The 22,785-nt window shown below is 34.7% G+C and overlaps 1 protein-coding gene across 6 annotated transcripts in view; it reads left to right on the top strand.

Moving 5' to 3' along the window:
• LOC148950469 (MAP/microtubule affinity-regulating kinase 3) overlaps positions 1-22,785 on the top strand; it is a 171,267-nt gene that overhangs the window by 111,779 nt on the left and 36,703 nt on the right. For 4 of the 6 annotated variants that reach the window (XM_089092420.1, XM_089092423.1, XM_089092424.1 and 1 more), the window contains exons 10-13: positions 2,208-2,320; positions 7,796-8,039; positions 10,155-10,385; positions 17,436-17,643. In XM_089092420.1, coding sequence (XP_088948546.1) covers positions 2,208-2,320; positions 7,796-8,039; positions 10,155-10,385; positions 17,436-17,643 — 796 coding nt within the window. The remainder of the gene's footprint in view (positions 1-2,207; positions 2,321-7,795; positions 8,040-10,154; positions 10,386-17,435; positions 17,644-22,785) is intronic. The other 2 variants (XM_089092422.1, XM_089092421.1) reach the window with 2 other exon arrangements.

Genomic DNA, 22,785 nt, shown 5'->3' with positions numbered 1-22,785 from the left:
AAAACAAACCGTTGGACACTGAATAGGTCTTTTGGGTCCTTATAACCAATCTTTGGTTGGGAAGTAGGAGGCAAGATTTCTGTCTTAATCCCCTCTTCACTTTGAAAGAGACATTTATCATTTGAATCCCATGCACTCCACAGCTTTAAATCGTATGTGAGCGATTGACGGCCCTGGCCCTTGAGGTAATCTTAGATACGTGCTTGAGGAAGATCCAGATAAGTCAATGCTTTGTAGCCACTTCATGTTATAAAGAATATTGTTCCAATCTTCTAAATGTCTAGATCACCCGGATAAGAGTGTTTTTGTTTGTTTGTTAAAATATCGACGGAAAATAAAGAATCCAATAAAATCACAAAGATAATCAAGAGAAGGGAAAGATCTAACGAAAACAAACGGATGTTTAATATATACATGGGGACACGAATCCCTGGAAATCTCAGTAATTCAATATGAAAGGTTTTTGTTTCACAGGATTTTTTATTTTTCAATGTTATAATTGCAAAATGGTAAACAATGTAATTATTTTTAACAAAACATAGCTGACGCTGTGACGTTTAAGAGGTGTTGAGGGGAGGTGAGGTGTACTAGTGTCTTCACCCTCCCCCCGAAGAGGGGACGGGGGGGGGGGAAGTTGTTTGAAACAATTTCTGTCTGTTTTTAGTTTAACTTGATTATCTTTCTTAATTTTTACTCGTTTTAGAATTTATTGCATTATTTATGTCTTTATGTTTGTGTAATTATTCATTTGAATTTCTATTCCTTTTTATTTCAAATTTTTTTGTTGGTGGTTAGGATTCTAAATGTTTAATCATAACATTGTCATTGTACATACTGTCTATAGGTTCAGACAAACATCCTTCTCAACATTCCCTGAAAAATGCGCTTTCGTGTTTCTGGAGCTATTGCGCATACTGTGTTTTTACTGCCTCGGTGCACATATTTTCTTTATTTTTTGTTTAATATTTCCCTCAACAATCCCCAAAAATTTCAACTTAATACCGCTAACCGTTCGATAGATTTTGCAGAGACGCCCTTTTGAGTACGTGGATGCACATAGTGTGTATTGATTTTGTTCAGTATCACCATTAATACATGGAATATTTTAACTGAATATTCTTCGACGTTCCTGAGATATTGCATATTCGCCATTTTAACAGCCTGGACGCACTTAATGTCTTTTAGTTTAATTTAAACTTCAACATTTCCTGAAAGTTTGAACTGATCAACTCTAGCTTTTAATACATGGAATATTTTAAGTGAATATCTTCAGAATTTTTGAGATATTGTAGATACGCCCTACTGAAAACCTGGATTCACATAATGTCTACATTTAGTCTAACACCCCCCCCCCTCATCATTCTTTTAAAGTCCCTTCAGTCACTTTTGGCTTTTAGAAAGGGCACTAGAACTCTCAACTTCCAGCCAAATAAGCCATTTCCGAAGTTTCTATTGTCACCTCTTCCGTATCAAGTTGCTTAAAAAAAAAAGAAAAAAAACTTTGAAGGTATATGGCTTTTTACTACAGGCAACGTTAGAGCGTCGCCTCTGACAGGGTAGTGGATATTAAACATAATTGTAGCTTAGGTTTTGGGTCTTAGGGATTGGAATGTAATTTTTTTTTTATAGAAATTTTATAAAGAATTTGTTTATGCGATACTACATGCTGTGTAAATATGAGCGCATTTTCATCCATAGAAAATTTTAATTGCCCATTTTCATGGTTTTTTTTTTTCTATTGCACTTTTTTGCGTGCATTGATATAGATTTTGTGCTCTGTCGTCAATAGTCCTTTTTTTTTTATAAGAACGTGGTATTGGGAATTCGGGTTTTAAACCAAAAATCTGACAGCACAGCAGCAGCTGGCTTATTTTTTTTTTTTTTTTTTATCTTCCTCCAGTCAATCTAAAGGTTTAAAAATAGTGCCATCTGTCCTGATGAACTATTTTTTTTAGAGGTCTTCCCATAATTACAAATCCTCGTTGGATATTTAAATAGCTAAGTATTTAGAAATAGTTGCTGGTATTTGATATTTATACTTTTGGTTTGTTTGGTTTAGCAGCATGATGCAGAATTTGTCTTTCTTTTTGACTGCTTTCCTCCTTCACTTGAAATGAAAATATTTTACATTGCTGTAGAGTTAATTGCTCTTGCTTGTAGTGTTTTGTTGAATGTTTTTGTTGTAATATGTTTTTTTTTTATTTCAGAAATTCTTCTTGGAATGGGCTATCCTCGCTCTGATATTGAAGACTCGTTGAAAAGTCAGAAATATGACGATGTCTTTGCTACCTATCTACTACTTGGACGGCGTACTTCAGACGTAAGTATTTATCATGTATACGCAGAACTTCATAAAATAATTATAGTGGTGTATATTATATCATTAGCGGTATGGGTCCTTTTCTTCTCCTTTTTCCAGTCGTTCCGCTATTAAATGATGTTTAATATAATTGAATATTTCCCGAATGTTTTAAACGTTTCTGAAATTTCTGAACCTTTAATTCAGAATACATTTTATTCAGAATACGGAATACATTAAAAATTTTAAGTTAAAATACAAATAATTTACCTGGGAAATACTCATTGTTAAAATATGAAGAAAAGACCTATATTCTGGTAAGAAAAAGACCAGGATATAAGCAGATAGTCTGTATGTGTTTTATTTTTTCTTTTCGTAAAAAAAGAACGGGAACCCCCCCCCCCCCCCGCAAAACCCATGTCCATACTTTAATTTCCACTATGTCGAAATTAGGAAACGATATATATACATATCATGTAATCTTTAAACACTGTTCGCCGCCGGGCCCTGGCACGCGGTAGCCTTGTATGTATATATATTGATTCTCGTTGTCGCTTGTCTTCTAACTGCAGATAATATGAGCTTCTTCTTGATGTCATGGAATCAGGTTAGGTTAGGTTTGATACAACCAGCCTGGGAAAAAATTCGAATTCTTCCTTAAAGTTGTGACCTATTCAGATCGTCTTTGTGGCCAGAAATGTTAATATGCCATTTTTAAGAAAAAAAAGCCTATTTCGAGGAAAATAAACTCACATACACACCATTTTTTGGAGGTGGCAATGCAGTTCAACCATGCAAGCAGCAATCTTTAAATAAATCACCTTTATTTGCTACTCTTTCCTGGGGAAAATGGAAGACTTCACGGTGAAAAACTACAACGTTGAAGGGTCCCAATGCCTTGTAATTAACACTTGCATAATTTACGGCATCTTTGCAGGTTCGCTCTGGGTTTAATGCCACAGCTTGGCGTCGAATATTGCGACGGCGTTGTTAATCTAACCGCAAAATTCTTTGTTCTTCACTTTTGTTTGATTTGTTTTTATTCTCGCTGTCGCTGGTCTTCTAACCGCACATTTCTTTGTTCTTCACTTTCGTTTTTGAATCTTTGTAATTCTCGCTGCCACTTATCTTTTGACCGCATATTTCTTTGTTCTTCACTTTTGTTTTTTACTCTTTGCGATTCTCGCTTTTGCATATCTTCTAACCGCATATTTCTTTATTCTTCACTTTGATTTTTGCGTAGTTTACAGCATCTTTATAGGTTTGTACTGGGTTTTAAACCACAGCTTGGCGTCGAAGATTGCGACGGTGTTGGTCTTCTAGCCTAATATTTCGTTATTCTTCCTTTCATTTTTGACTCGTTCTGATTCCCACTGTCCCTTCCAATTCGTTTTTATCCGTGTTATCGCAAGTCTTGTAGCCGAAAATTCTTATGATCTTATCTTCGATTTCTATTACTTCAGACATTTTCTCAATGCCCTCTGCTTTAGCTGCTCGGATTAGTCTTCTCTCATTTGATGGCCCAAGCTGTTGATTTTCTCCTATTTTGAATTTACGGATTAGTAGCTGGAACTCTTTGTAAGTTATGAAGTGTTACTTTTAAGAATTTAAACCCATAACTGCCTTAGACCTAGAATCATGATATAGTACTATATGTAAACATTAGTAGTGGTAGGATTAACTTCGTACTTGTTCATAATTGCCAGATGTTTAAAAATGTTGCAATTTAATTTTTGTAATTTCTGTCCTCCAAGGAAGGATGGGATAAGCCTTCAAGAATTTTTCCAAGTTAATTAAGGTTGGAAAAAAAAAATTATTTTTAGCCGAAAGTGTCATATTTTTACGTAATAAATGCTAGAAACTGCTGTGCCTTTTTTCTTCTTCAACTTACATCCCTTTTTTCAGTGTCATTTCATTCCCAAAGGCATAGTTATTGGACTATGCTGAATCAAATGGCTATCAACATTTTGATGGATGTTTTTGGGTAAAAAAGGGCGTGGGACCGAGGGGGGGACTAGTTGCTCTACAATTTTGGTCATTTAAAGGGCACTAAAACTTTTGATTTCACTCAAATGAGTCCTCTTCCGATGTTCTTAGACCATTGGTTCGATACGACAACTCCTAGGAAAAAAATACAAACAAATAAACACGCATCCATGATCTTGCTTCTGGCAAACCTCTTCATTAGGTTTCTCTGATATGCTGAATCTGATGGTATGATTTTCATTAAGATCACTTGACTTTTGGGGGCGTCTCCGCTTTTTCTATAGTCTTGCAAATTTTCTAGGGCTTTTGGATTTTGATTGGTAACAATAAACGTAATGAATTATACACGTTTTGAATTGGCATATCAAGCCAGTTCTTTTGATGTATCTATTGTGGTCAAGATTCCGTCTTAAAATTTCGGTTACTATTGTGCCGAATTGCTCTTTACTTACAATTCGTTACCACGATCTGTGGCTATACTGCTTGGAGAAAATACAATTCGTCTCTTCTCTATATAGGCTTATGTAAAGTTGAGTGCATGAATGATTCTTTCACTTGCAAATATAATTCTAAGCCCCTAAATAGACACTTAATGTCTTATTTCTTTTATAAAAATTGGTAAAATATCTGGTTGAAAACAAGTATTTGATTGTGAATCAATTATTTCCAAGTGAAATATTCATCAGGCAATGATTCATAACAACTCGATGTGATTGCGGCCATTCTGATTTTTTTTTTTTTTTTTTTTTTTTTGTAGTTTGTAGTTTGTAGTTCATTATATCAGTAACAAAATATGCCAAAAATGTTCAAATGAAACCAGTAGTTTATTTTTTCAGTTAAGTACCTTGTATTAATATTTATGGCGGGACTAAGTATATATATATACGTATATATATATATATATATATATATATATATATATATATATATATATATATATAAATAAGGGTTTATTCATCAACCAAAAATAACAAAATCCAGAAGCTAAGCTTGTAAAGGAGATTATTACCCCAACTAGGCCTTAAAAAAATCTCCAAAAAAAAAAAAAAAATAAATAAAAAAAAAAAATAACAAAAAAAATAATGGAAAAAAAAAACAAAACAAACCTATCACATAAAAATAACTAATAAGCGACTATACCACCCCTACTCAATAATATCTCATCAATTCTCAATATTCAACATATTAATCCTTGTCCTTCTCAATCCATCAACCAAACACACAAAAAAAAAAAAAAAAAAAAAAATAGCAAAATAAAGGCAAAAGATACCGAATAACTGTCTCACTCACTCCCATATACCCTATAACAATGTTCTTTTAAAAAAATTATAAATTCAGAAACATCCGTCACCTTCTTTATCCCTTCTGGCAGAATATTCCAAGCACGAGGGCTAACATGGCGGATACAAAACATTGACCTAGTTGTCACAGGCTTAGGTACTCTGAATTCATTCGAAAGTCTTAAATTATAAGAATGAAAACTAGAAACTGGCAGAAAAAATCTTGAAAGCAAATTGGTAGCATTTTATTCTGATGTTTAAACATAAAAAGAGCATTATAAAACTTAATCAATCCAAATAGTGGAACAATATGTAGTTCAGCATACCTTGCTCTAACCGAGGAACGCTTATCATCTCCAGTAAGTACTCTTACAGCTTTATTCTGTAATACTCTAATCTGCGATAAATGACCCACAAACGTTGAAGACCAAGCCAATATACAATAAATCTAATACAGATGAATAAGGAAGAAATAAAGCATTCTCAGAACCGGTCTAGGGAAAGTACGCTTTAGCTTCCTTATAATTCCCAAATTTCGGGAAACTCTAGCTGCAATTTGATTAATATGGTCTTTGAAATTCAAGCACTCATCAACTATCACTCCAAGAAACTTCACTGATCTGACACGTTCTATAGCATTCCCATCAAGTTCTAGTTTCTCTATCCAGGGATAGTAATTTACTCTTCTCCCGTAAATCACAAATTGAATTTTCTTATGGTTTAATTTAAGTTTATTAACTCTCATCCATTTCTCTGTTTGTTCCATTCCCTTTTTCAGAACTAGTAGAAGTTCTCTTTCTGTCCTCGCAGCAACTGTAAAATGTGTATCGTCAGCAAAACTAGGAATTATAATTCTGTTACCGCGATCCCCTTTATCCGAAATATTTATATCTTCAATGCACCGGTAAATATCATTTATATAAATCAAAAATAAAAGAGGTCCCAAAACTGACCCTTGAGGAACGCCAGCCTTGACTCTCTACGGGCTAGTAGTCTCAATTTTGATTTGAAGCATCTGCTTACGTTCACTCAGGAATGATCTAATAAGTTCCAAAAATTTTCCACGGATACCACAATTATCTAACTTCTTTACTAAAAGTTCATAATCCACACAATCAAATGCTTTCATTATGTCAAGGAAAACGGCATATATATATATATATATATATATATATATATATATATATATATATATATATATATATATATATATATATATATATATATATATATATATATATATATATATATATATATATATATATATATATATATATATATATATATATATATATATATATATATATATATATATATATATATATATATATATATATATATATATATATATATATATATATATATATATATATATATATATATATATATATATATATATATATATATATATATATATATATATATATATATATATATATATATATATATATAATTATATATAATATATATATATATATATAATTATATATAATTATATATATATATATATATATAATTATATATAATTTATATATATATATAATATATACATATATATATATATATATATATATATATATATATATATATATATATATATATATATATATATATATATATATATATATATATATTATATATAATTATATATATATATATATATATATATATATATATATATATATATATATATATATATATATATGCAGCTGTCACTGCGCACTGATTATAAACTTAGAAAATGTGGATTTCATGGGTTACAAAGAAAACTTTAAAAAACGCATAAAGAATTTGTTCATATCCATTACGTTTTCACGAATCGGACAAACATTTCTGGGGAGGGGGGGGGGGTCAAACCCCTCCCCCTCACACGGCCTCGAACTGGAGAAATCTGGGGAATGTAAGCAGGAAGGGTGTGCGAAAGCACAGGATGGCTGGGTAACCAACCCCCCCATTGCACTATCTGACTGAAGGGCCACGAAACGAAGATCAACACCGTTGGTTTGGACCTTTGGGGTCTAGTGCCGTCATATTTACCGTCATTTATTCGTTTTTTTTTTTTTTTTCTTAAATGTTTTTTTTTTCTTAACAGTCAACAGTAAAAAGAAAAATAAATTAAAAAAAAAAAAAAACTAAGAAGAAAAACTAAAATTTGTATAATAAACTTTCCAAAAATCAGTTCAGTGGGTTTCACCTTAATCATCGAATATATTTGTTCTTTTCTTTTTAGCTTGAAAGTGATGGTTCTCGGTCGGGCAGTTCCCTTTCATTACGAACAGTTGCAGGAAGAACATCAGATAATAGTAGCACAGCCACTTCGACAACTACCAGTACAGCTACAAGTGGGAATACTGCACATCGAGGCGTCCCAAGAAGTATGTCGATGAAACCAAATCGACGGGCAAGCTCGGGCGGGGAAACTGTGATTGCGAGTGAGTCGACAGAAAATGGCGGACAGACGGTGGCGCGCACTGGTGGGCCAACTAAAGCTATTGTGCCTGACCAAGAAAAGCATGAGCATGCATGGGAGAGGGAGTATGGGTCTTTTCAAGGTGATAGCGTGGAGGGGTGGCGGGTTAAGTTTTTTGGGTCTAGCTGACTAAAATTTTTGTCTACATTTTTTTTTTTTTCGTCAAAATTTTTGGATATGTTTTGGTATTTAATACTCTTTCACCCCTTTATACAAATTCTTTGGGGCGATCCTGCTCGCTCTTCGACCAGAAACTACTTCATTGCTGGCTCGAGCTTGCCCTTCTGATTTTTTTTCTTTGAAAGCATGTAGCTGGGTTTTATTTTTGAAATTCTGTATACCTTAGTATGTTACATAAATTATTGTTATTATTATTGCTGTTTGTTCTTTATCGTCGTCATATTTTTCTTTTGTTTCTTTAACTTGATTTATATTGAATGGCGAATGCTCAAGCTTTGTTTATCCTTCGCCCAACAGTTGCTTAAATTGTATTGTAAACGAGCATTTGGGATTGTATTCTTTGTTTGGGATATGAACAATAGTTTTTGCAGAAAAAGATTTTTTTTTTTTTTTATCAAAATAAAAGTGCCAGAGGTTTCATTACTCCTCGTTTTCCTTGCTAGTCCCTTCACTCTCCCCTGTTCGTTTTGTAAGTGCGTGTTGCCCGAAGTCTGTGTTTTATTATAGATATTTTTATTATTATTTTTATATTTTTATATTGATATTTTACTGTCATAGTTTCTCTGTTTCAGTTTTTTGTCTACATTTTTCTTTCTACCTTAGCTTTATGTAGAATGGTTTCTATAAAATCAAGTCTGGAATTTGATTGCTGGTGTTATATAGCCTATACTCAACATGAGAATATGTTCGGGAGATTCTGTGTAATTCCTAGATTCCCTGGACATAAAGAACAGAAAATGCGTGTGAGTCAAATAGCTTTATGTTTGAAAAAGGAGAATTTTTTGCTGAAGTGTTCTAATTCTACTTTTTGGAAATGTCTCAAGGTTCTTTTAAGGGTCTCCTAAAAGAACCGTACGGATTATAAAATTTACTTAGCCAGTCAAGTTAAAGAAGATATTCTGCGGCAGGTAATGGCATCAATCAATGGGTATGATGGTGCGGGGTGGGGCAAAAATTAATTATTCAAAATCTACGGGGGGGGGGGGGGCGCAATTTTCTTTCTATAAAAATACACAAAAGCCATTTTCAATGAAAATACCAAATACAAGTAAGTTTCAAAATTTGGGGAGTGGTGGAATGCGACTATGTGGCATTACAGTGGTGTAAGTTTCAAAATGATGGTGTGGTGGTGTAGTGGTGGAGTGGGTACTATATTTATTTTAGCTTACATATTGCTTATTTTTCACCCATGTTCCTTCGTTTTAAATTTGGCGACCATGACTACCAAAAACTGTATATGAAAGTGTTTTTCATTAAAAGTCGGACTCTCGATTTTCCTGATTTTGTTCAGACACATACTGTTGTGAGTTTCCACTTTCACGAATTCAAACGATCAGATTTCATTTTCTCTCTCCTTGGCTTTATAAAAATTTGCCCTAATTGGATTTGATTTGAAGCTACATAGAAAATGACAACATTAATTTTGGCATGCTTCATAAATATTGATGTCCATCTATGCTGGGGCAATTTGAAGGTTGGGAAAGGGGTGATTTGAAGGGACACTGCAGCTTTTGCATTTTGTGATGAGTCTTGATTATGACTATTCAAGAAAGAAATTAATAAGGTGTATTGTATGCTCAGAACAATCTATCTTTCCACCAAATACAAATGCTACAAACACAACTACTTCCGATTCAGGCTTTTTTTTGTTAGGACACTGAAATACCCCTCCTCCCCCTCTTAAGAAGATGAACTTATTTCTGAAAGCTTCTACTTCTGTTACTACAAAAAACATAATAGAAAAAAATAACCGTCCCTTTTGCTCCTTGACCAGAGATAATCGAATGTATTTTTTTTTTTTTTTATGTATTTTTATTTTTCAGTATGGGTTCTGTCAACAAACTACAAAGGGGAAACTACTCAAAGGCATCTGAGGCCCCAAGGCAGTTAAATTAATCTATAAAACATGTTCCTTAGAGGATTTATATGTTTATTGCAGGACCAGCAACATCTACCGTTCCTTCAAATACCACAGCTGCTACAAACACGACCACTTCCGGTGCAGGTTCTCAGACTTCAACGACTTTCTTCCGTCGGCAAAACACAGTAGATTCTGCCACAATTAAAGAAACGACGGCGCGATTGAAAGCTGGTGAAAGTATACTATCGAGAAATACAGCAAATTCATCTAACAAAAGCTCTAATAATTCTTCCAACGCTGAAGGAACAGGTAAGTGTTTGATCTAAAGTTACAAATGATCGCTGGTTAATTCTGGAATAGGCTGAAGCTGAATAACAAGGTATGATAAGGCTCACCCCCATTTCAATCGTATGTTCATTGTGGTATCAAGGGAGGAAGCAGTTCTTTTGTTTATTAAATAAAAAAAAAAAAGTTTTTTTTAACTGAATGTAAGGAGCGACGTTAAAACTTAAAACGAACAGAAATTATTCCGTATATGAAAGGGGCTGTCCCCTCCTTAACGCCTGGCTCTGTACGCTAAAGTTTTTTATTGTTTAAAAAAATAGAGTTGTGAGAAAGAAAAACTTTAGCGTAAAGCGCAAGGCATTGAGGCGGGGACAGCCCCCTTCATATATGGAATAATTTCTGTTTGTTTTAAGTATTAATGTTGCTCCTTATTTTCAATTAAAAAAACTTTTTCTTTTATTTAGTTTTTTACTGTTTTTGAATTAATGTAAGTTTTGATTTTCGCTCACCGTACATGAATAATTAAAACTAAATTTGCATATTAATTTTACTTTTATTTGGTTAAATGGCTTTCTCGAAACTTGTTTAATTCTATTTATGAACGTTTTAATTGGTAATAAATATGCGTTACTTACGAATTAACTTACGTAACGAACTTCTATATTCATAGATTTTTAATACGTATATTAGGGGATTCGCCCCCTAGTCAATACCTTGGTCTTAAAGCTAAAGTTTGAATTTTGTTCCAATCCTTTAAAAATCACAAAGGCCGTTAATTAGAATAAATATCTCTTATGAAAGTACTAAAAAATCTTTGGCTTAAAGAGCGAGGTATTGACTAGGGGGTGAACCCAATCATATACGTAATATTTTCTGTTCATTTTAAGTTTTGATGTCGCTCCTTACTTTCAGTTGAAAAACGGTTTTTTTTTTATTTAATTTCTGATTCTTTTCTTTAATGATAATGGGAAATCCGGCGCCCCTTTCATAGCAATGTCCCTTCCCCCATGAAAACTTCCTTCATGGAAAGATCCTCCCGTATAACCCCCGACCCCCCCCCCCACCTACCAGAACCCCAGATAACCTCAGATTATTTGTTATTTGTAAGTCTTAATTTAGTTTGAATTTATATTTTCCTTATTTATTATTATTTACTTTATTTTATTACAGTATTTGTATAGTACATTTATAATTAATGAAATGAGATTCTTGGGGTATTTTTTCTCTTGTATTTCTATATCGTTTTTGCCAAAAATAGGACATGATAAGGACAGAAAAAGAAGGTTACGACTGTTCAATTTCAGAATAGACAGAGCTTGTGTCAATACAGCCTCAGTTGAAATGTGTGCAGCCTAGCGCAGCATTCCTTGCATAGAAACTGCTCTCAACCGATCATCGGTTAGTCGATCATCGGTTGTTGTATCAAGTGGATCAAAAGGAGATTGTGCTTTATAATCCAGATCCAGATCACATGTATACCTTTCGGCTTTACTTGCAAATCTTATTATAGTAGTATTTCACCTTGCTCATTTTGTATTTTCCAGTTTAATTGGTTAGGGTTTATCAGATACCAAGTTATTTATATTTTCAATATCAGGGAAGTTTTTAAGAGCCTCATTAAGTATATTTGAGGGTAGTTTAGTTCTGTTAGCCGCATCTTTGGAATCTTCATGGTGCTTAGAGCTAGTAGTAACTAAGTCTGTTGAATTTGTAAAGTTCCACAAGGTCAAACATGTTTTAAGAAGTATTTTTGTGTTGTTTGCTAACTAATAGAATTATTTAATTCTAATAGAAGTATTAGTTTAAATACTTAATCAATATATGCCAAAAACTGCTAATTGACTTATTAAAATCACCCAGACACTTCTTCAACTATATACACTTTCATTATCATAACCAGCCTACCAGCTCGCTGACTAGTTTGCCTTTCATATCAGAGTGACATATCTGGTTAAGTTCCTTTTTTCGGCTAGATAAAGTTCTGCTTTGGTACACCCTATATATGAAAACGTCACTTCATCATAAATATGACTTAAGATCGCTATGGCACTTTTAGAATGCGTTTAGCAGGGTAGATGAACGGTTATAATGTGTTTAGCAGGTCTGAGCCCGTTCTGGTAGCAACTACCCCTTCTAAGTTTGTTTTGTATCATGTAAACCGGCAGTTGAACAAAGGGTAAAAAATCTAATTCTGCCATGAAAATGAAAGGTTTTCAAGACTTAAAAAAAAATATATATCTGATTATGGCATAGTTTTGCGAACGCTTGTGCAGGCTACCACAATGGACTAGAAAAAAGATTAACGTTTTCACTTAAAAACTAAGCTCTTATAAACTGTATTTTAGTTCAGAATAAAATTCAGAATCAAGAACGAATTATGGTACGGTGACGTAGTGAACAGATCCGAACATTTTTTTTAAGCTGTTTTTGTTGCCATATCTATTACACAATGGATATTCCTGCTTGAGCTTATTTAAGGATCTTCCATCAGTAAAATATCGTTAAAAACATGTTGAGGCACCAACGACATAAGAATACCCCATACCTGAAAAATTTGTTCACACCTGAAAAACTTCAATATTGTAAAAAAAAAAAAAAAAAACAATTTGGTTTTATTTTGTGAAAATAAATAAGGAAAACTAATTAGATAAACTCGACAACCCTTTTTCTGCATAAAAATTGAAACTGGTATTGTCAAAGACAACTACACTTTCAAAGGAAAGCTACTCCTTTTTAGGCTGTTTGATGTCATATTCTTTTACTTTTTCAGTGATTTCTCACCGACTTATTTCTTTTCTCAAATTTTGCCTCAGTCAATACAGCCTAAGTGGCAATATGTGCAGCTACCGAAGCATTCTTTGCATGCTAATTGCCCTCAACCAATCATTGGTCATTCAAGAAAATTAAAAGCAGGCACCTACCTTCCCAGAAAAACCGTTTCAATTCTCCCGTTTTGGGCTGGAGATAATGATACTCAGATTTAATAAAACTTACATTTAACCGAGTATGGAAGATGTAATAGCGATTTTATCTAGTATTGATGCCCACTATATGCTGGTGCTCCAAAAACGTTGTTGTCGCTACTTCAAAAGACCCAGAATAGGGCTGATAGGGCAGGTTCAGTCGTTCCCCACGACTCTCAGGTCTGTTAGTGAGAGGATTGATGTAGCGTTGATCGTTGTTTTCTACAAGTTCACTAGCTCATCTCCTTCTCTAGAGGTTTCTAGTTTTGTACCCCCCCCCCTCTCCTTCCCATTGTACAACCGACAAGACAGGCACGAAGGCACACAGCTGGGATCAATTATTTTGAGGCTCTCACGCAGAGAACAGAGTATTTGAAGAACAACCTCATCAGACGTTTTGCTTCGACCTGGAATGATCATTCTGTAGAAGTTATCATTGGAAGTTTATCTGTTGACTATTTCAAAAGAAGGTTCAATAGTCTCTTAAATCCTCGATAAAATACTAGCGGCAAATTAGATGTAATTATACCAGGCGCTGCGAATTTAGGAATAAAAAAAAGTATTAAAAAGAGAAACATGGTCAAAATACTTTCTACCCCGGAAAAGAATAAAATAAACTGCTACTTTATTTTGTACTGCTATATTGTGGTACTGTAAATATACTTTTTTGTTCACCCCTCCCCCCCCCCTTCCCCTGCTTTTTTTTTTTTTTTTTTTTTTTTTTTTTTTTATACTGTGCTCTGTTTTCTAAACCTTTATAATGAATCAATGAAGCGGTCGTTAGCTGTTTTACCTTTTCAACAATAGAATGTAAGATGAAATAAAAGTTATTTTATTCTTTCCGGTCATATGAGGAAGAATGAATAAAAGGAATGAAAACTTTCTTATTAAGCAATAAAACCTTTCAAACCGGACCTTTTTTGGACCTTACCCAGGATGTTCAATGGAGATGGGGGGGGGGGGGTTCATAGCTATAAAGAGGTTCTTTTTGTAGCAACCATATAATAAAAAGTAAAGGTTTTATTCGAACGTTCTTTATTTAGGAAGGGGGGGGGGGGCTAACTTGGTTGTACATAATCGAAGCATTATGCACAACCGTATGTTCTCATAACAAAGATGTTGTTTGTTCCCAACTTTTGTTTCTTTTATTCTTAATCTGATGAACGTTAAAACTAGAAAATAAATTTGAAAAAAAATCACTGGCCCAAGTTGAAAACATTAATAATAAAGGATGTTTTTTCAACAATAATAAGATCGATTAATTATATTTTGGGAAGGCATGAACTATCAAATTTGCATGAACTTCGCATGAATGCCCGAACTATCGAAAGTCTTTGCTTCAGGTATATAGGTAGCACAGTTTATATAATTATCCAGTAAGTTTACCGCAGATGATTTCTGGCTCTTCATTCTCGGTGCGAACAAAAAGCTCCTCCCACTTATTAGTGCACTTATTGTCCACTTATTGGTTGAGCCGGCCAAGTGGTTTTGTCAGTACTTGTTCCGTAGGTGATTATTCTTTGTCTACCCGTGAAAAGATCTAATGCCGCTTATGTTTATACGTTCTCTGGAGCCCTTGCACCTCGGTCCGGGTTTTTATAATGGGTGAGATAGGGAAAGATCATACTGCTAATTATATAAACTGTGATAGGTAGTTAGTTTTTTTTATGTTAAATGGTGAATTATCTTGGTATAATGGTTTAATGAATAAAATTGGTATAATGATTTCTCGATATGGTGAATTTACTCAAATTACTTAAATCCAAACAAGTTGCTGCTTAAGTGTAACCTGAGTCAAATGTTTACAGTTTGAACTCTTCGTTGATTACAATTCTAAAAACTATTTTCCACAGTTTTGGGTTTGACTTGAACTCCATTTATTGTTATTATTACTATTATTATTATTGTTATTATTTATGTACGTGTGTGTTCTGGATTCAGAAAATTCTTTAGGACAAAAATTAGTTTGATTAATACCTTTTTTGTGCGTTCGGGACTTCTTGTCCGTATTTCATTTGTGTGTATCTTATTGTTTATTGATTCAACTTATTCATATATATATATATATATATATATATATATATATATATATATATATATATATATATATATATATTATATATATATATATATATATATATATATATATATATATATATATATATATATTCAACTTAACTATTGTGCTATTGTTTATTGCTATATTGTTAAGTATATATATTTTTTTATTTTTTCCTGAGGAGCACCATCCTGTCGGTATCCATTGGGAATATCCATGTAAATGATATTTGGTCGAAAAACTCTCCTTGAAAATGCCCACGGGAAAATGCATTGATGTTCCGAAATCGTGAACGAATTATAAATGCTGTAAGCCACCTGATGTTGCATCTTTTCATGAAAAATGTTTTGCGAAGCTCTTGCTCTTTTGTAGACTAAAACCTATAATCCTATTAGAAACGTGTCAAAGGGAGCAACTCCATGAAAGGTTACCAATTAATTTCAAAACAAGTCGTAACTTTTAAATTAAGAACATCAATAAGTTTGTAAATATTAATCTTGCTTTATAATACTTATGGTCCCACCCAAAACCAAAGAACATATCTGACAATTTAATTCATTTATTGAAGAATAAAAGTAAAGTGTTTCTCTTTGCCAAAAACAAAATAAAAAAAATTCCACATTTTGTGGATAGGAGCTTGAGTTCTATACCATCTACAATATGGCTCTCATATGCTGAATCTGATGGAGTGAATTTTCATTAAAATCGCTTCACTTTTGTGGTGTGTTTCCCACTTTTTCGAAAATCAGAAAAAAATTTCGAGCTCGTTTCTTTTCACGGGTAACATAAAAGTTAATGAATTTTATATATTTGGAATCAGCAGAAAAGCTGATTCTTTTTATGTATTAGTATTTGTTATAGAATTTCTTTTATTTAGAGTATCTGTTGCTATGAGTTTCTGGGCCGAGTCACTCCTTACTTACAGTTCGATACCACGAACTGCTTCATTACTCCCTACAGTATTTGCTTCTTTTTTTTGTCTTGTTTTGTCTTTTTATCAGTGTCAATCTTTTCTCAACCAATTTATAGCAATAAACAGTTTTCTTCAGGCCAAATATAAATAAATAAATTGAATATCAAAACTTGAAATTTTACAAACCTAAACATTTACGCAAAAGCTGTGTGGATGATGGCCATTTTTGTATGCTTAACTTCAGTATAAAGACGTACTTAAGAAGGACGAACTACATACTTTGTCGACCCAAATGCTCACAAAGATACATATATAGTTATCACAACTTCCACGAACAGCGGAATTTTCCTTTGACATTTTTTTTTTTTTTTCAAGGATTATCTACAGTCCCGGATGAAGCGTATCTGCTGAAGTCATCAGTTGCTATTACAGACGCGGAGGGAGGGGGGTAGATTTTCGTCTCCCCTCCCCTCTTCGGTTTTGATAAATAACTTTTTATGATATTCTCATGGTATTTTTATTGAAAAATAAATATGAAAAAGAATAAAATACCCCCCCCCCCTCCTCTTTATATTTTGAAAAATTCATTTTACAAAAAAATATCATATGATTTTATGGTATAATCTCCACAAACATTTCCTGAGAAAAATTTCCTGAGCCAAAGCTTTTGATTTTTCAAGCTCATAATTTAGATTCGTAAATACCCTATTCAAAAGGCTTCTCAGGCTCTGAGATATTTAACTATTTTGTCATTGACGTGGGCGAATAATTAAACTTAAATGATAATCAGTTGCTTTACCTTGCAAAATTATTTTTTTTAATTAGTAAAGGTAATTGTCTCCATTAAAACCAGAAATTTAGTTTGTAAACTAAAATAAACTAGAAGACTAACGACTTCATGCTGCATATGAAGAATACAAGAATACATATTAAAGAATACCCCCCCCCCTCTAAATTTTCGTGAGACCACACCACTGTGCATGTTTTCTGCATAAGTAAAAAGGCACAAGTGGTAAGCGTATTCGTCTCCTCTTTTGTACGAGTTAGTGCCTTCTACATAACTGCGTACTGTTCTGATCAGTTATCTATGAAATATATGTAATAGAACCTCTATGATAATTTTTGCAAATTTATTTTAGGGTCAGCTACTAATAGCCCAGCTCCAAACTTATTTGTCAAGCCAAGAGGCAGTGTCGTCAAATCTAACACAATGGCAACAAACCGAGCTCTCTTAGCTGGTGGCTCAGTAGGTCGCCGATCGACTATTAACTATGAGGCAAAGGCCCCATCCAGTGAAAAAATAGTCTCCAACGCTGGCACCACTCTGGGAAAGGACGAAAATCAAAGGTGATTTTCCCCCTAGTTCTTATCATTACGCATGCTAAATCTAAGGATTGTATTGGATGCCTCTTATTCATTTCCTGAGTATTTAGCTTTAATGCATTTTTAGGTTGATTCCCACCAAATCCAGTATATTTTAAATTATCGGCTAATCGATTAGATTTTGTGAATTTTTTTTTGAACATATATCACTAATGGGGCTTCCAATATAGATTTTTTTTTATATGATTTGTTTTAGCTTTTGAGCTAGCAAATGTAGCGTTGGAACAATTTTCTCTAAAAAATATTTTGCTACGTGAGTGTTATATCATAGCTCCATAAAGTATTACTCAAACTCAATTAAGTGGATTTGTTTTTTGAAAATGGATGAAAAATGGCTTTCAGACGATTCGGTCATCGTCTGTTTAGCAGTAATGTCAGAAAGCAGCTGTCTTTTTTATCATAATAGTTCTTCCTCTAAAAGTAATTTAAGCAGTAAATTTGAAATGTTGGTCTACACGGGAGCATGGGTGGGATTTATGGGTGTAGTATAAATATATAAAAACAGTAACACAGGCTTCTATCTTCTCCAATGAAATATGTTTAGAAATACTGAGACAGAGCACTTTTTCTCCACTCCACCTTTTGAGATTTTTCTGCTCTTGCGATTGGAATCCAATTCATGCAATACATTTCAATCCAATGATTCTTATTCTTATCATTTTCTCCTGTGGCACTAGTGATGGTGTCGCATTTCTAAAACAAAATTAAATTGCTGAATGTATATATTTATCCTTTAACTATGTTATATATTACGATGACGGAGATTGCAGTTTTAACCGCCTTGCTCTTCTTTAAGCATGCTAAACAAAATTAATTACGAAAACCGATTTTATGAAAAAGAAAAATCGGATTTTTGTGGTTTAAAATACATAACTTTGATTAAAATAGAAAATGCTTGTGGGGAATAATCTTTGGAAAAACCTTTGTATTATTAACTAATGGGAATTCTCCTTTTTAAAGTTATTTTTTGCTTTTATTTATTTTGTACTTGGAACTTTGATCTTTTTAAAATTTACGTGTTTGGAATCACCATAAATTTGGAAATCTTTAAACTATGTTTTTAAAGATTTTAAAAGTTAGAGCTAAATGGCATGTGACCTGTAGAACTGTGTTGGTACTTACTTAGCACTTCCCACGCCGGTCGGCGCATAAGGCGGCAACGACGCCTCTACGGTGACCTCTCCAGCGTCTTTGGCCAAAGATCATCAAAGGATGTTCTTAAGAGCACTGCGTCTTTTTCTAGGTATCGTCCAAGTGTAACCTTCTGTTGTCCGCGCTGTCGGACTCTTGGAGGAGTCCAATACCAAACATCATGAGACAGGCGTTGTCTTCCCATTCTAACCATGTTTCCCCAATATCGCCACCGACTGCTTATGAATTTATCGATAACGAGTGGCTGTTAAGTCTTCTCTCTAATGAATGAATTGGTAGTTTTAACCGTCCAGTTAATTCTGAGAATCCGTCGAAGACAATTATTTTCAAATCTTTGGATTCTTTTCTCTAGCTGTTTTGTCATTGCCCAGCTTTCAAAATCATACTTTAGCACTGACAGGACATTACTATTGAAGAGCCTCAATTTCAGCTTCAAAGAGAAAGTGGCACTTCTCCAAACGTTTCTTAACTTATCAAAGGCGCTTCCTGCGCACGCAATACGTGTGACAATTTCATGCTCATGGCTTTCACCGGTGCTCACTAGACTCCCAAGTATCTAAACATCTCTACCTTTTCAATTTCCTTTGCTTTAACTGTCAGCGGCTCAGCAGATAGTTTATTCACGTTATTGCGCATGATTTTCGTCTTTTGCGTGGTATATCGTCTGCGAAGTTTGTATCAAATAAAGTACGATTTTCATCCAACTGGATGTCACCTATGAAATTGCACGTCCTTGGGAGGAAGTCAATGAATATTGTAAACAGCACTGGGGACAGATTGCACCCCTGTCGAACATCTGAGTTGACTTAACCACTCAGTCAGGTTCCCATCATCAGTCCATGCAGCACACGTTTGATCATCCTAAAACGCCATTATAGTTCTGAAGATTTTATCAGGGAAGCCATGGTAGCGCAGTATTTTACACAGTGAATCTCTATGGACTGAGTTGAAAGCCTTCAAGAAATCGATAAAAGCCATTATGGTTTCAGTCTGCCCTTCAATTGATTCTTCAATAAGTATTCTAAGACTGAAGATCAAGTCAGCACATGTCCTACTTGGTCGGAAGCCATGCTGTTCATCTCTGAGTATGGCGTCAACTTTTGTCTGGACGCGATTCAAAAGTGTTTGGCAGAGGACTTTCCTTCCTGCAGAGCGTAACGTGATACCTCGCCAATTGTTGCAATCAGTAGTTCTACCCTTCTTAAATAATTTCACTATAACCCCTTTCTTCCAGTCTGTGGAAATACCCTTATTGTTCCATATCTGCATTAACGGGGTGTAGCGGCTCAGCTAGCACCCCAACACCGTATTTCAAAAGTTCAGGATGTATACCATCGATCCCAGCTGCTTTTCCATTCTTTAGTTTACGTAGTACTGTCTACTTCATGTAAATTAATTGGCTCTGTACTTATATCCAATCGGAAAGGGGTGGACCATCTCGGGGGTCCGCAGAGTCTGCAGGAGCGGTAGAGTTTAATATTTTGTGGAAAGACTCTTCCCATCTATTATCGATTTCTTCTTTGTGTGTTAACAGTCGTCCCGATTTAGTATCAATCGCAGTAGCAGGCTTTTTGAAGTCTTCTGTGATCTCTTTTGTTATGCGATAAACTATCCTGCTATCACCTTTAATAGCAGCAGCCTTGGCTTCGGCAGCTTTTTCGTCGAGAAATCAACGTCTCTCCGCTCTAGTTGGCCTTTTTACAGCCTTATGGACTTTTTTTTACGTATTCCTAAGATAGTCTTTATATTCAGAGGTGGCAACGAGGTCACAGAAGTCTAGTTGAATTTTCACGTCTTTCCTCACTGACATGAGTTTCCAAGAAGAATCACTTTTCCACTGTTCTCTTTTCTTTTTAACAAAACCAAGAGTCTCTTCAGCTACACTTTGCACGTTTTCCATGATCTGGGTCTAAGTTCACAATAGTCTTTAGCTTCAGCTTGAAACGGGTGATCACTAGCTGGTGAACAGAGAACGAATCAGCACCTTGAAAGGAACGCACGTCCTCCAAACCTCGTCTGTGTCGCTTTCTGATCAAGATCCTGCCAATTTGGCTTCTTGTCACTCCACCAGGGGAAGTCTAAGTACACTTGTAGATTTCCCGGTTGGCAAACCACGAGCCACCAACAATGAGGCCACGGCCAGCACACATATCTATCAATCGCACATCATTATCATTTATGACACCCGAACCTTGTCCAGTCACTTCAGGTGCATAACTATAGACATAACTTTGGCATTAAAATTACCATATATAACTGAAATATCGTGTTCAGGTACTGTATCGACTAGATCGTTAAGTTCATAATAGAACCAGTCTTTCTTGGAATCTTCGGCTTCATTTGTCGGAGCATACGTAACCATCACTGTCAGCTTTGACTGCGAATTTGCGAAACGGACTTTCATCATTCTTTCGTTTTGGAGGACGAACTCAAGCATCGACTTCTTTGCATTCCTGATAAATGCAAGGGCAACGCCAGCTTCACGCTTCTTTTCTGTGCCAGAAAAGAAAACTTCATAGTCATCAACTAAAATTGATCTAAAACCTATCAATCTAGCTTGAGATAAAGCCGCTATGTAAACGTTATATGTTTGAAGGGTTCTTATAACACCATCTATTAGGCCAGGTTGTGTATCAGGACCACTGTATATAGATAGTATAACAGTAAGATCACGGCTGATGATTTTTGGCACTTCATTCTCGGAGCGTACAAACAGCTCCTCCGATTTACTCTGACATTAGCGGGTCAGTATGTATTTGTCAGTCACTGGAAAATCGTGCGAATTTGTAGTATTCGTCATTGCGAAAGCAGAAAGAAATTTGGTGAGCCATATTTTTTTTTTGCGAACACGTGCATATTACGAGGTAAAATATAAGAATCGGGAAATCAAGAGACGTACGTATCACGGAAAATAAACTAGAAAACAATTATTTACGTATTCGTAGTTAAAATATTTAATGATCTCCTTTTTTGAACAAAAGGGCAAAATTTTTAAAACCTTTGTCTGATTATCTCCTCAATGGGCTCTTCAGTACTAAAGACAATAAAACTCAAACCAATATCGATAAAAATATGTGAAAAAAGGAAGTTTTTCAGCTGCAAGTCTGCATTCATGCCCGGCGCGTAATTTTCCTTTGAGAAAAAATTGATGAAACTCTGGTACTGAAATATCAATGCGAAGCGCCAAATTTCATAATCAAATGTCATCACGTTATGGTATTGTTCAAATAAAACTTATTTTTAACTTGATTATCGTTGTAAATTCATTCTTTGTTTTTTCTTTCCATTCTTAAACCTATGTTATATATATACCTTTTGCATTATTACAGCCCACTGTATATACTTGACTTACTGACTTAAGGCTCCTGCTGGTGGTCCAGCGTAGAGAGAGATGAGACTCTTTGCCTCCATTCCGAACGGTCCTGCGCAAGAGTGACTGCTTCTTGGAGATCAGTACCGATCATGGAGAAGTACTGGGTAAGGCTGTCCCTCCATCTGAACCGGGGTCCTCCTCGGGGGCGCTTCCTGCCATGTTGAGGAGGATCAAAATTGAAAAGTATGCTGGCGGGTGCTTCTGCTGGCATGCGAATTAAGTGGCCAAACCACCGTAGAGTTCTTATGGCGAGCTGACGAGAGTTGGGGGTCTGATCCGTTATTGTCAGCAACCGGGTGGTTGAGACGAAGTCGTACCACTTGATCCCTTCGATTCGTCTTAGGAAGTTTGTTTGGGTCACATCTATGGTATCACGAACAGAAGCAGCTGCCGGCCAAGTTTCAGCACCGTAGAGAAGGACTTGCATCACGGTCGTGTTGTAGATCCGCATTTTTTTATTTTTCGGCTTATATTGGGCTTTGACCACAAGGAACGGCATAATCGAGCCATAATAGACGCAGCTTTCGCGATGCGCGACTGGACTTCCATTTCAATTGAGCCGTTATCCGAGACGACAGATC

This window comes from Artemia sp. Qi Xiang Cuo, chromosome 7 (assembly GCF_049724085.1).
Source record: "Artemia sp. Qi Xiang Cuo chromosome 7, ASM4972408v1, whole genome shotgun sequence".
NCBI classification, from domain to species: Eukaryota; Metazoa; Arthropoda; class Branchiopoda; order Anostraca; family Artemiidae; genus Artemia; species Artemia sp. Qi Xiang Cuo.
The sequence above is the reverse complement of the archived record's forward strand: the minus strand, read 5'-3'. Positions and strand labels throughout refer to the sequence as shown.